The 15,780-nt window shown below is 38.3% G+C and overlaps 1 protein-coding gene across 1 annotated transcript in view; it reads right to left on the reverse strand.

The window, feature by feature from the left end:
- LOC121869635 overlaps positions 1-15,780 on the reverse strand; it is a 416,339-nt gene that overhangs the window by 127,981 nt on the left and 272,578 nt on the right. The window contains exon 41 of the mRNA XM_042371146.1: positions 8,954-9,072. Within this exon, the coding sequence (XP_042227080.1) occupies positions 8,954-9,072 (119 nt within the window). The remainder of the gene's footprint in view (positions 1-8,953; positions 9,073-15,780) is intronic.

Consider the following 15,780-nt stretch of genomic DNA (forward strand, 5'->3'; position numbering starts at 1 on the left):
GTGTCCTAGCCCAATGACCACGACGGCCACAGTTATTGCAGGTGCTGTCAGTGGCAGGGCATTCAGAACCATGCCGACGAGCACAATACTGGCAGGAATGGCCTGGCGTCGAAGTCTGAAGTGATGCTGAAGATTGATGCAAAGCTAAGTCGGATGTGAAGCTGAAGTCGGATGTGAAGCTGAAGTCGGATGTGAAGCTGAAGTCCAGTCACGTCCTTTGTTCTTCTTATATGCGGAGATGGCACGCAGCTGGTTAGATGGAGCACGAATGGCAGAAGTCGCAGTTCTGGTGGCTTCGTAAGAGCGGCAGGTGGTGACAACATCCTGTAGAGAAGAGGCAGTGTCGAGGGAGATAAGCTTCTGAATTAGCTCTTCGTCCCGCACGCCCATGAGGATAATCATCTTCAGCTGTGTTTCCTCACAAGTCAATGAGTTCCCAGGACAAACGTCAACCTCCTCAGCGATGCGTCTGAGTCGTACGTAAAATCGGCAAACGACTCACCCTCCAGCTGCTTACAACTGAGAAGTTCTCTCCTACGGAGAGCTTCGTTGCGGAGGCCCTTGATATGCGTCTGTAAAGCATCCAAGACGTCCTTCACACTCTTGTCTGTGTCGTGGGGAATTTGCAGGGTGTGCTCCAGGATACGTTGCGTCTCTAGGGTGAGACACATCCTCATCTGGATCAGCTGTTTCTCCCTAGGCAACCTTGATAAATCGACCATCATTGAATAATCGTCCCACCTCCGACGCCATTCACGGAATACCTGGAACGAGGCATCAGCTTGGAGTGGCGGTGGACTCTGAGCGAGTGCTTTCTGTGGGGGGGGCAAAGAGGTTGAAGAGGACCCTGCAGGTGCACCTGTGGACGAAGAGGCAGGTGTAGTAGCTGCTTGAAGGTTAACAGGTGCCAACAACTCGATAATGGCACTGAACCTGGCATTTTCTTGTTGACGTCTGTGATTCTCTTCACGCCTTCGTTCATCGTCTTCCTGTCGCCTCCTGATGTCGTCTTGTCGTCGGTTTTCTTCCAAAAACTGAATTAAATGAAGGAAGTCGACACCTGTGGCAGATTGCGGACGTGTATAGTGGGGGCTAAGGGTGGGTGGGGCCGCTTGATCCACTTTCCGATCCACTTGGAGTCCACTTACTGCACCGACATCCGTCTGAAGTTGGGCTTGTTGGGTATCTGAAGAAAACCCAATAAATTCCTGATCTTCCATATGGCCTGGTTTATTTCTCTCACAATTACTGTAATAAATAAGTGAGCAGAAAAGCAATCGTCTTTAAATGGAAGATATCTGCGAGCGTCTGTGTGTGTGTGTGTGTGCGTTCGTTCGTGCGTTTACTCGGGGCGGGCTGGCTAGCGGGCTGGCTGGCTGGCTCACTCAGTGCCAGTCGAGACATGAACGGGGGTGGATGTCAAAACTTGAGCTCTCCCATAGGTCTTAAAAAGGCTCCCCTCTTTTGTAAAAAGTGCAGGAACACAGGGAAGCACTTTAAAGACACTAAAGGGCACACACAACACTGAAAAAGCACTTCACAACACTGCACTGTAAATCCAGGAATATCGTGTTGAGGTACGCGCTGAGATCCACTCAAGAGAAGTTGACAAGATGGCGGCTCCGAGAGATATTCTGTGTCCACTCCAATTCTGAATATTGTCATGTCCCAGCTAAACACTGCACCATGTAGGATACTCAGGTGGTCCTTACACTCAGGGGTAAAGGAAACACACTGATGTCAAGTCCGTAAGTTCTATTTCTGGTACAAACACAAAACGGAGTTAAGACAGGGGTAAACAGCGTCCTGTCTTGGAATCTCTCTGGGTATCTCTCTCTGAGCATGCGCGTACAGCGCGCATGTGCCCAAAGCCTGAACTAACACTTGGTGACAAAAGGGAGTATGATTACAAAACATATAATACAGAGACCTGAATCAATAATGGTAAATAGTACAGAGTTACATATTACAGCCATATTCGTCTCATATATCTAAAGGGGTGGCAACCCTGGCTGGGTCTCTAGAGGGGGCAGTTCAAAAGATATAGAAGTCTTTAAACTGTTAGGGGAGCATAAGAGCACAGGGGTGGAGGAGACTGCAGTGGTAGCGGGTAAACCAAGTGAAAGATTACAGGGAAATAGTGTTAGGAATGATGACAAAACTAAATTAGACAGGGAATTTAAACCTAAACGTGGTAAAGGGAGGACTCAGAACACGACTAACTTAAATGTCTACTACGCGAACAGTAGAAGTATGAGAAACAAAATGGATGATATTAGGGCCTCGGTGTGTACCGAAAAAATCGATATAATAGCATTCACTGAAACATGGATCAACCTAGACACATGTGAGTTACCGGTTGAATACCAAATTGCGGGTTACAAACTGTTCCATACCAATAGGCAGACCAGGAAAGGAGGCGGAGTAGCAATCTATGTTAGGGATAATCTGAAGTGTGAAATAAATAAGGAAATAAAAACTGAGCGGAATACAGAAACAATTTGGATAGAATTAATTGACGGTAGGGAAAAATTAATCACAGGAGTAATATATAGACCTCCCAATCTTGATAGAGTCAATGAGCGACTTATCTGGGATGAAATGCGCAGGGCTTCCATACACAACAAAGTCTGTATAGTTGGCGACTTTAACCTTGGCCAAATAGATTGGACTGACCTTACAGGTAACTCAAAATCAGAGGATTTTCTCGAGACGATCAAGGACTGTTTTCTAAGTCAACATATAACCGAACCCACCCGGGGTAATAATATACTCAATTTAGTTCTGTCAAACAGAGAAAACCTCATTAGCAATGTCGAGGTAGGGAACGAACTTGCAAACAGCGATCACAAAGAAATTAGATTCCAGTTAGATTTTCAGGGCAGACGTAAGGAAAATTCCACTAAGGTACCAGATTTCAGAAGGGCAAACTTTGACAGTTTAAAGAGGCAGCTGAGAGAGGGGGTGTCGCGCTTGGCCGTGAACCTGACAGATGACACCGACCTGATAACGAGATCTGAGATTGCCGAGTTCCATGACAATTTAAATAGTGAGTTACTTAATGCACAAAGGCAGAACATACCATACAAAAAACTCAGATCAGACAACAATGACCCTAAATGGATAAATAATTATTTAAAGAACGTCATTGGCCAAAGGAAGGCTATACGTAGAAGGATAAATCGTGGCGAAATTCACCTCCGGGATTATTATAGGGTATTGGCGAGTAGGGTTAAAACCGAGATAAGGAAAGCCAAGAGGAATAATGAGGTAAGGATAGCAAGGGAGGCGAAGACAAACCCCAAAGGATTCTACCAAATGTATCAAACTAAAACACGAGAAAGGATTGGACCAATACGGTCAAACACCGGTGAGCTCACTGATAACGACAGAGAAATGAGCAATAATTTGAATAAATATTTTTCAACAGTTTTCACCACTGAAAATTTAAACATGATGCCCGGGTCACCGACTTTATTCAGAGATAGTGAAGAAAACAAATTAAGCGAGATAGTAGTGACTAGTAACGATGTTAGTAAGCAAATAGACAAACTAAAGCCTAATAAGTCACCTGGTCCCGATGAGATATTTGCCAGAGTATTAAAGGAATGTAAGGAAGAGCTTAGTATGCCCTAAGCAAAGTTGTTTAACATGTCCTTAAAAACAGGTGTAGTACCAGAATCCTGGAGGATAGCGAATGTAATACCGATTTTCAAGAAGGGGGATAGATCACTATCCTCTAACTACCGCCCAATCATTCTAACATCAATAGTAGGCAAATTACTGGAAGCAATCATTTCAAACTCTATTCGAAATCACCTGGAGAAGCACCGATTGATCAATGATTCTCAGCATGGCTTCACAAGCGGACGTTCATGTCTAACTAATCTATTAACATTCTTTTCATCAGTTTTCGAATCGGTGGACGAGGGGCACAATTATTTTGTGGTATATCTCGACTTTAGCAAAGCCTTCGACAGAGTCCCCCACGAAAGACTAATTAGAAAGGTAGAAGTACATGGCATCAAAGGTGATATCCTTAAATGGATTAGGGCGTGGTTACAGGACAGGAAACAGCGAGTGAACATTAATGGCACTAAGTCCCATTGGAGCAACGTCACAAGTGGAGTTCCCCAAGGCTCAGTACTTGGACCATTATTATTTATTATATACATAAACGACATAGATATCGGCATAGACAGCAACATAAGCAAATTTGCTGATGACACTAAAATAGGACGTGTTATTAAATCTGACGAGGACTCCACAAAACTACAGGAAGATCTAAACAAATTTTTCGAATGGTCTGAAAAATGGCAGATGAAATTCAACATGGACAAATGTAAAGTACTCAGTATAGGAGATGTAAACAGGGAAACCAGATACCAGATGAACAACGATGCCATAGAGAAATCCGACTGCGAGAGAGATTTAGGAGTAATGATAAGTAGGAACCTTAAGCAAGTAAACAATGTGTTTTTGCTCGTAACAAGGCTAATAAAGTACTTGGGTTCATACAAAGGAGTGTTAGTTACAAGACTAGCGAGGTCATCCTAAAACTGTATCTTGCTCTTGTGAGACCACACCTGGATTACGCAGTTCAGTTCTGGTCACCGTATTACAGAATGGATATAGAATCCTTGGAAAGAATTCAGAGGAGAATGACAAGCCTAATCCCGGGCATTAGGAACCTTGAGTATAGAGACAGGTTAAAGCATCTTAATATGCACTCCCTCGAGAGATGTAGAGCGAGGCGACCTGATAGAGGTGTATAAGTGGAAGGCAGGGCTAAACAAAGGGGACATTACAAAGGTACTCAAACTATCCAACCAGGAGCGAACTCGTAACAATGGTTTTAAATTAGACAAATTTAGATTTAGGCGTGAAATAGGTAAACACTGGTTTGGAAACAGAGTAGTGGATGAATGGAACAAGTTACCAAATATCATCATTTACTCGAATACGCTGAATAGCTTCAAACATAGGTCGGATGCTTATATGAGCAATAGGGGATGGGTATAAACGGGACTGCCCAGTATGAGTCAATAGGCCCGCTGCAGTTTCCTCCATTCTTATGTTATGTTGAGTGTGGGATTTTTTCTTGAAAATTGATTACTTTACGATAATGTTTTATTAACCAAATGTACAATACTTAAATAATATGGGAATTGTGGTGAAATTGCAAAATGTTGAAGTAAGGAGGTGGAAGGTTACATCAATGTTCAGGAACTGGGGAAAGGTAGGGGAGAGGATGTTCAGTCTACCAGCCAACTGCCCTGCCTCCTACCTCTCCCTCACACAACACACAATTCACTTCCTATTTTTAATTTTTCTTATTTTATAAATTAAAATATATTTTCTGTATTCCTACGTAACATTAGAGCATTGAAGTGATATTTATATTGTATATTCCTTATTTCTAAGTCAAATTAATACCTTATACAGTGGGGTATGCTATAACGAACGGATCCTACTAAGAATATTCCTATAACGAACGGTTTTACCTATAAAATTGAGAATGCTATAACGAACGAAACCCCTACAACAAACATTTAATTTTTTTTTTTTTTTTTAATTTATTGTTTTTTTTATTCAAGTATTAATGATATTCTTTATTTCAGGGGTTTAGATGCATATTTATGCACTTTTTTACAATTTTTACAATTTTATATTATATTTTTCAGTGTTAAGTGGTTGTATTTGGGGGCCTGGAACGGATTAATCCTATAACGAACGAATGCTATAACGAACAAGGTTCTAGAACCAATTAGATTCGTTATAGCATACCCCACTGTATAGAAATCCGACTGTGAGAAAGATTTAGGAGTAATGATAAGTAGGAATCTTAAACCAAGTCAACAATGTACTTAGGTTCATACAAAGGAGTGTTAATTACAAGACTAGCAAGGCTATCCTAAAACCTATCTTGTGCTTGTGACACCTCATTTGGATTATGCAGTACAGTTCTGTCACTGTACTAAAGAATGGTTGTAGAATCCCTAGAAAGGATTCGGAGGAGAATGACAAGATTAATCCCTGCATTAGGAACCTTGAGTACAGAGACAGGTTAAAGCATCTTAATTTGCATTCTCTCAAGAGATGTAGAGTGAGGGGTGATATGATTGAGGTGTATAAATGGAAGTCAGGGTTAAACAAAGGTGATATAACAAAGGTACTCAAACTATCCAACCAGGAGCGAACTCGTAGCAATGGTTTTAAATTAGACAAATTTAGAATTAGGGGCGAGATAGGTAAACATTGGTTTGGAAACAGAGTAGTGGATGAGTGGACCAAGTTACCAAACATCGTCATTAACTTGAATACGCTGGGTAGCTTCAAACATAGGTTGGATGGATAAATGAGTGATAGGGTTTGGATGTAAACGGGACTGCCCAGTATGGGCCAATAGGCCCGCTGCAGTTTCCTTCATTCTTATGTTCTTACTATTTGAATTATATTTCCACAACTTTTATGGTTTTTTAGGTTAATAAACACTGCGGCAGACAGCGAATTATGAATAATTGACGGCAAATTTTAAAATAAAAGGCTAGTAATAGAGGTATCTGCGAATTTAAGAATGCAAATTCATATTTCACAAATTATCACGACACCACTATATTGGTAAAATATATATCTTGGGAGTCCCCTAATATGAATTATAATAAGTCATGTGTTTGCTGTGCTGCTGACCTAGAAGGTGTAATGACCTAAAAATGAAAATATAAATTTGTACAGCATACTTATTAGGACTACTGTATCTTTCACTTATGCTGCATCTAGAAAAGCTTAATTTTGTTCTGAACTTTCTCAGATACAGTAATATATAATTTATACTTCTGTTTGTCATGAGAGTTTGAATTTGGGACACTTGCAAATTATGTCAAACCCTGTACTGTGTATTAATGTGTGCTATGCATTTGTAAATTATAATAGAGGTTGTACCTCTCTAGTCCGGCAACCTCAGGACCTGACCGGTGCCGGACCATGGAAATTTCTGGACCATGGAAATTCACCCTTTTCCTGGATAGATAGTGACTTGTGCTTATGCTTGGAAGCACTAGGACCACTTTCTCTGTTTCATGGTCTCTTTGAAGACATATTGAAGCGTTAAATGTCGTACAGTAGCTTCTCAAATTTCACGAGTTTTTAATTCGAAGTTTTCTATTTGAACACACAAAAAAAACAACACATTTAAAAATTTTGACGGCGGAAACTCGAATTTCGACGGGTTTGAACGGCCCACCAACGTTCAGACAACGTGCACAATCTGTAAACAGCGTCATTTCTCTTATGTACAAAAGATTCATTATTGTTTATTACTGAAAGTCTTTTTGATTGAATTAATGTTTGTGTGTGCAAAATAAGCAATACAATTCATTAATAATACGTAGAATATTAAAACACGAGGAAATGAGACAGCATTGTTTTTGTTGATTACAAAACCAGTGACTGACTGGTTCTACATATAAAACTGAAGAAAATAAGACCTTGGTTGTAGCTGTAGTAAAATTAATATGGTAGTTTTAAGAAATGTTATTTAATGTTAATAAATGGAACAATAGAAGTAGCTAACAATAATGGTAAAGAAAAAAGAGAGATCGCGTATGTAAGTGCGCATGCGCACATGTGAAAACATATCGTCATTACTTTACATAAGAATATGAAAGCAACACTTATTTACTGTTCATATATATTTTAATTAATGTTTCTGAATTTGTTTTTATTGAATTAATGTTTGTGTGTGCAAAAATAACAATACAATTTATTAATAATACGTGAAATATTGAAACACACGAGGAGACGAGACGGCTGCCGGCATTGTTTTTGTTAAAGCTTACAAAACCAGTGAATGATTGGTTCTACATATAAAACTGAAGAAAATAAGACCCTGATTGTAGTTGTAGTAAAATTGATGTAAAAAAATTAATATGGTTGTTTGAAGTACCTGTAATGTTATTTAATGTTAATAAATGGAACAATATAAGTAGCTAACCATTAATGTATGTAAGTGCGCACATGTGAAAACATATCGTCATTACTCTACATAAGAATATGAAAGCAACACTTATTTACTGCTCATATATATTGAAGGGTTAAATGTTGTACTCTGTATAGACAAGCAGAGAGAGAGAGAGAGAGAGCAGCCGAACTGCCGGATGTAAACAAACCTAAATTTCCCACGGTTTTTTTTTTTTTTACGGGGATTAGCCCACCCGGGCATAGGTCACTGACCCACATTGGGGCCTGAGGGGCAAAAGTTTAATACTCCTGTAATAATAATAATAATTCAGATAAGTAAAAATAAAAAATAAAAAAAGCTGCCTATCTACCTATTGGACAAACTAAAATCGTTTCAGACCACGGGAGTTTCCGAACAACAGAATGCCGGACTAGAGAGGTACAACCTGTATGATTAAATTGAATGCCATTATTTCATTTCAAGTATTAACTGCAGCAGGTGTTGTTTATATGTCTAGATGTTACATGATGAAATGTAGTATTCCCTACTGACGTCACATACACAACCTGCAAGATATTGACACTTACATTATTTCATCAACATTGTCGAATTATTCAAAGTTTCACATAGAACAACTAAACTTTAGTTTAGTGTTATTTTAATCTGTAATCATCCTTTCAATGTTTACTTAATAATTTGCTTTCTGGATGCTATCATGCTTTAGTAAACTTCTACTGAAAGTATACATAAAAAAAAGGGGGGTGGGGGCACGCTAAAGTCAATCATCTTATGCCTGTACAGTATCTGAAAGACAAGTTGATTTTTCAATATTGATCAGATTCTACGTTGTGCAAGTATAAGACTGAATTTGTATTAAATTATAAATAAAGATATCAGAACAGTTAATTTACAAAAGGAATAAAGTGCTTTCAATATACAAAAACATTCTTATCAAAATATCAATTACAAAACTAATAACTGTAAGTACGTCACCTTATGGTTGAAACTTATGTTGAGGAATACATGACGGGAACAGAGTGGACAAGGCGCTGAGATGCAGTTGTCTTCTAATATGATCAACACCTTGTTTTTATTCCCATTATTTATACAACCTAAAAAAAATCAGAATAAAATAAATTATAGTACTGTACCTGTATCACAATACATATTCTAAAGATTCAGTTGTCACACAGACTTATCAGTAAAATACACAGGTTTGTATCAATCATCTGTACCAGCCTCCTGTTCCACTCCCTCCTAACTGACCAGGGCCATCCCTAGGGTATGGCAACCGGTGCGACTAACCCGGGCCCTGTGCTCGTGGGGGCCCCACAGCCCTTACCTCACCCAACACTAGAATTAGTGACTGCGTTAAGCTGACCTCACCTTACCACACAGATTCAGGAGACCACCTGTTAGGCAGTGCATCTGCTGACATGATGTCAAAGGTAAGAGTAAGCCACCCCATCTTACCACCCAGACTGAGAACAATGTCATTCCTTACTGTGCTCTCTGCTGAAGGGGACTGAGGACGTTGACAGTGGTCACCTGTCACTGTTGTCGAAACTCTGAATCTCCAGTTGTCCGTGATTTGTGTTTTGTGAAATTGTTGATATATTTTACTATCGTACACAGCCCTCGTTTTTTATTCTACCATGGCCAGCAGGGATGGAGACAGATACAGAAAATACATCGAAATGTCAATGAAAGGTTCCCTAGAAAAATATGTACTTTCAAAAACGCCAGAAACTAGTGCAAAAAACGACCTGGGTGACTGTGATGGTGATAGTGTGGGTCATATTCAAGTTGAGGAAGAAAAGAGTACTGAAAACAAAAACACCAAGACTTTCAAAATGGACACTTCTACCTACGCTAAGTAAATCACTGTAAGTGCACGTAATCCAGGTACATGCTGATAACTACAAGAAACAAGAAAACACGAAGTTCCCAAGCGCTTTTGTGTAATTCACATCTTCAGGGGTGAGTACAGACTAAGGAGAAATACATAACAAGGCATATATATACAGTAGAGGAGAGTGAGATCAAGTCCCTAGGGGACAGTGAGTGTCCACAATGGTCCGGTCACCAGGCAGTGACCCAGCTAATCTTCATAAGAACCGCAGCAGTCGGTAGTCAGGTCAGAGGGTAAGATGACCCAACCTTATCACCTGGTTACAAATCTTCTTAATTGCAAAATTATCCAGTTTGTAAATACCATTACTCAAATTCATGTTGAAGGATTCGGTAACTTAAATGAGACTGGATTCTATAATGTTCCTACTGTCAATTGAATTACAAGGTAATATTGAGGAGGCATTATTCCAGTCAATGCAAAGCTTAATATCCCTCAAATGAACAAACAGAGCATTGGATTCCTGGCCTGTCCTAACATTATATTTATGTTTTTTAAGTCTAGTTACAAGATCTTTACCTGTCTGGCCTAAGCAAAACATATTATATTCCTTTCAAGGAACCTTATAAATGCAGCCACCTGCATTGTTAGGGGAGTTCTTGATTAACATTTGTTTTACAGTGCATGACTTTTTAAATGTCACATTGACATGCCAGGTTTTTAGTTGTAAAGGAATTTGAGAGTAACTTTTGTGAAATGGTAATACTAAGAGATTCTTATGGTCATGGGTGGGCTTGGGATCGGTTCTATAAAAAGATTTCTTAGTAATGTTAAGGCATTTGTCTATAAAAGATCTAGGGTACTTAAGGTTCAAGCCAATATTATAGATATATTCTCAAAGCACGTAAAAACATTGATGAAAATACTGACTGCTTGACTCTATTATGGTGGGCAGAATAATAATGAATGTATAAACACACATTAGTAGGTTTCCTATAAATACTGAACTTAAAGGTGTTACCTATTCTGTGGATCAGACAGTCTAGGAATGGCAATTTACAGTCATGCTCTAATTCCACAGTGAATATGATCGAGGGGGCTAAGTTGTTAAGTTGTGACAGGAAAGCTTTTAGGTCCTCATTACTAGGCCAGAGACATAATACATCAACTACATATCTAAACCAGACTGCTGAAGGAGGTAAAATATTACTTAATAGTTTCTTTTCAAAGAATTCCATATACAGTGGGGTATGCTATAACGAACGTAATTGGTTCCAGAACCTCGTTCGTTATAGCATTCGTTCGTTATAGGATTAATCCGTTCCAGGGCCCCAAATACAACCACTTAACACTGAAAAAATTATGTGGAAAATGTAAAAAATACGGTACTTTATCTTACCTTAGTGTTATTCAGCATGCAGGTACCCCTAAACACTGGCACATCACTATCACTTCCACTGGGAGTCTTGGCTTTAAGGTCCTCAAACAATTGTTTAGCCTTCTCACAAATTATAGCTTCACTAATGTTACCACCTGCCATTTCTTTCTCCTTTATCCACACTAAGAGTAAATTTTCCATCTCTTCAATCACATTACACTTTGCTTTGCTAAGTCTAAAGATTCCCTTAGCCACTTGCACAGTTTTTAACTCCTCTTTATTCTTCAAAATCGTACATATAGTCGATTTAGCCATCCCATATTCATCACTAAGTTTCGCAATGCTTCTTCCATTCTCACGTTTCTTTACAATTTCTTTCTTAGTTTCAAGGGTTATTAGCTTTCTCACTCGCTTTGGACGACTCATTGTTACAATTGTATACTTGTATAACAAAATAGTTATACAAATAACGCGAATTTCCACATCAAAAGACGAAATTTCAACAATAACAGTGGTGCACTGGCTACACAATGAGACAAAGATGGCGCCTGACGCTCTTGTTGTGGGTCGCGGTACAACAATATTCATGCGCCAGGCGAAATAGTCCCGTATTCATCCGCGTTCGTTGTAGGAGTTGTGTTCGTTATAGCATTCTCAATTTTATAGGTAAAACCATTCGTTATAGGAATATTCGTAGTAGGATCCGTTCGTTATAGCATACCCCACTGTATAAGTTGCTTAATACTGGTGAAAGCAGATTACCCATTGCCATACCAAATTTTTTAGCATAATATTCTCCATTGAATTCAAATTTACAATCCTTAATACATAGTTTGATGAGTTCGATGAAGTCGTCTTTCGAGACGGGCAATGAAATATTGTCCAGGGAATCTATGAGGAACTCCAGTAAATCATCAACTGGGACCTTTGTAAGGAGAGATGTTACATCAAAACTGACCAGTTTAAAATCATAATTAATGTGTAAGTTATTGAGTTTATCAACCAGATCCATATTATTCTTAATATTAGAGTTAGAAATGTTGCCAACTAGGGGATTTAGTAAAGAAACTAACCATTTAGATAATTTATAAGAGATTGACCCAACTAAGCTAATGAAGGGTCTTGCTGGGTTATTAGGCTTGTGGGTCTTGATTAAACTGTACATGTATGGCAGTGGAGGGGACATTGAAGTAAGATGTTTAATGAGAGTAGCTTTGCCTCTCAATAGAGACTTCAGTTTTTTGTTGAACTGGGTGTTAACTGTGTTGAGAGGATTATTTATGAGCTTCGAATATGTTGCAGCATCACATAAAAGGTAATTCATTTTAGAAATATAATCATCTTTGTTTAAAATCACTACTGTGTTGGCTTTATCTGCTTTAGTAACATGCAGGTCCTGATTTTTCTTAAGGGCTTGGATTGCTTTGGTGAATCTTTCTGGACAGTTTCGAACACAAGGCTTAGACATAGATGCAAACACATTACCTTTACACATGTTCACTTCTTCACTTGTGAAATTACTGAATTTCTCCAAATTGCAAAATGCTCTGGCTATGTCAACACTGTCGACTCCCTTGTTAGAGCCATCAAAACTTAAACCATAACCGAGGGCACACAAGGTATCATTGTCTAGTTGTTTTGAGGAGAGAATCACTACACAGTTGTGATTGGCATCCTTAGTCCAATCACAATTTCTAAAAAATTTGGGGGCCTACTGATGAGTTGGGGCCCACAAGTAGGTAAACCGGCCCTGCTTAGAATGACTCAGCGTATCGGCATCTTGGTTATTTACGCACTAATGTCTCTGAATATCACACCGAAATTTCTGAATATTATATATATATATATATATATATATATATATATATATATATATATATATATATATATATATATATATATATATATATATATATATATATATATACAGTAGTACCCCGCTTAACGCGGTCAATTGAACCCACAGGGTACCGTGTCAAGTGAAAACCGCGTTAAGTGAACAACAGAACATATGGGATTAATTCCAATAGAGACTGGCCCGACCCCCAAACTCCACTTTTTCCAACACAATACCTATGTTCTAGTGAAAATAACATCTTAATTTTATGATGGTACATGCACACAATTAATACTTAAGAGAAATAGAGAAATACAGTCGCCAAGTTAATGTCCATTCAAATAATGGACTCAACTCCCTCCCCCTCTTCTCACACTACACTCGCTGGCTCTTCCCTCTCAGAAATTTTTGGGGGAAAACCAGGTAAAGTAATAAATAATACCTCAAACTAAAGTTAGGATAATATAATTGACATTGCTGGATTCCTTGTAAGACCAGGAATATTTTGAATATAAATGTCATATATTTTGCACAAAAGATAACATATTTACTCAGAGTAAACATTATATCTAAAATTTGTATGTCTAATGCAAAATCTATGATGTTTATATTCAAAATGATCATCAAATTGTAAGAATTTCAGCAATGTAAATTATATTCTGGCAGGGTAATTTGTATGAATTTTATGAGCTAAAACAAATATCTTCAGTTAATAAAAAAAAAATATTCTTCACACCATGCCAGATAGTCGGTCGGTCCCTCCCTCCCCCCCACCCCCACCAACCCTCCTTACCAGACGTGTGGGAAAACCAGAATATTTACCTTTTTAGTAATAAATAATACCTCAAACTAAAGTTAGGATAATATAATTGACATTGCTGGATTCCTTGTAAGACCAGGAATATTTTGAATATAAATGTCATATATTTTGCACAAAAGATAACATATTTGCTCAGAGTAAACAAAATACTTAAAGTAGATCTAAAATTTGTATGTCTAATGCAAAATCTATGATGTTTATATTCAAAATGATCATCAAATTGTAAGAATTCCAGCAATGTAAATTATATTCTGGCCGGGTAATTTGTATGAATTTTATGAGCTAAATAAAAAAAAAAATTATACTTCACGCGTATATGGGTAGATGAACCGCGTAAAGTGAAAGTTCGGTTCTGGCGAGGCACCGCGTATATGAGAAATCGCGTAAAGTGAAACCGCGTAAAGCGGGGTACAACTGTGTGTGTGTATATATATATATATATATATATATATATATATATATATATATATATATATATATATATATATATATATATATATATATATATATATATATGTGTATATATATATATGCAAGTAAATCACTGTAGGTGCGCGTGATCTAGGTATATGCTGATAACCACAAGGAAAGAAGAAAACACGAAGTTCCCAAGCGCTTTCGTGTAATTCACATCTTCAGGGGTGAGTACAGACTAGAGAGAGTAATACAAATCAAGGTGTATATATACAGAGGAGGGTGAGACCAGGTCCACAATGGTCAGGTATTAGGTAATGACCTTACTAATCTTTAAATAGCACACAACGGTTGGTGGTCAGGTCAGATGGTCAAGTGACCCGGCCTTCTCACCTGATCACAAATCTTCTTAATTACAAAATTGTCCAGCTTGTACATGCCGTTACTCAAATTCATGTTGAATGCTTCGGTATGTTTAATAAGACTAGATTCTATGATGTTCCTACTATCAATTGAATTACATGGTAATATTGAGGAGGCATTATCCCAATCAATGCAATGCTTATTATCCCTCAAATGAACAAACAGAGCATATATATATATATATATATATATATATATATATATATATATATATATATATATATATATATATATATATATATATATATATATATATATATATATATATATATACACACACACACACATATACAGTAATACCTCGCTTTATGCGGTCAATTGAACCCACGGAGGCCCGCATAAAGCAGGAAACGCGTAAAGTTAATAACAGAACATATGGGATTAATTGAAATAGAGACTGGGCCGACCCCCAAACTCCACTTTTTCCCGACACAATACGTACGTTTTAGTAAAAATAACATCTTAACTGTATGATGGTGTGCACACACACATAATATAAAAGAGAAATATCAATAAGAGAATAATATGCTGTACCAGGTAAAAGAAAAATCAAGGTTTAACACATATGTCATTGTAGGTTAGATTAGAAAAATATCAAGGTTTAACACTAACCTAAGGTTAGGTTATGTTAGGAAAAATCAAGGTTAGGTTATGTTAGGAAAAATCAAGGTTAGGTTTAACACTTACGTTAGTAGAAGAGATGGGTCGGCGTACGGGAATGGAGGCTGGTTCCGAGGCAGAGGGCAGGCTACTGGCCCTCAGGTGAGTCACCATCACTGTCATCCACACTTGTCAGGGCCTCCCTGACAAATCCCTCAAAGTCATCTTCACTGTCTCTACCTCTGTCACTATCACTGGCCTGGGCTGGCTGTGGTGGGTTGCGGGCGAAGAACTCTGTTATGCTTTGCTGACGGCTGGTGTTTATGTTGTCGTGATAAACCTTGATGTAGGGCTCCATAGTCTGCAACAGCTGGGTAGTGAAGCTTTCATACCTGTTTGCGTCAGGGTCGTGGGAAAGGAGGAGCTTGACTTTCTCGATACACTCGATGGCACCCCTTACATTACTATGGGATAAGCGGCGTTCTTCTTGGGATGA

Source organism: Homarus americanus, unplaced genomic scaffold (assembly GCF_018991925.1).
Source record: "Homarus americanus isolate GMGI-L3 unplaced genomic scaffold, GMGI_Hamer_2.0 scaffold32583, whole genome shotgun sequence".
Taxonomy (NCBI): Eukaryota; Metazoa; Arthropoda; class Malacostraca; order Decapoda; family Nephropidae; genus Homarus; species Homarus americanus.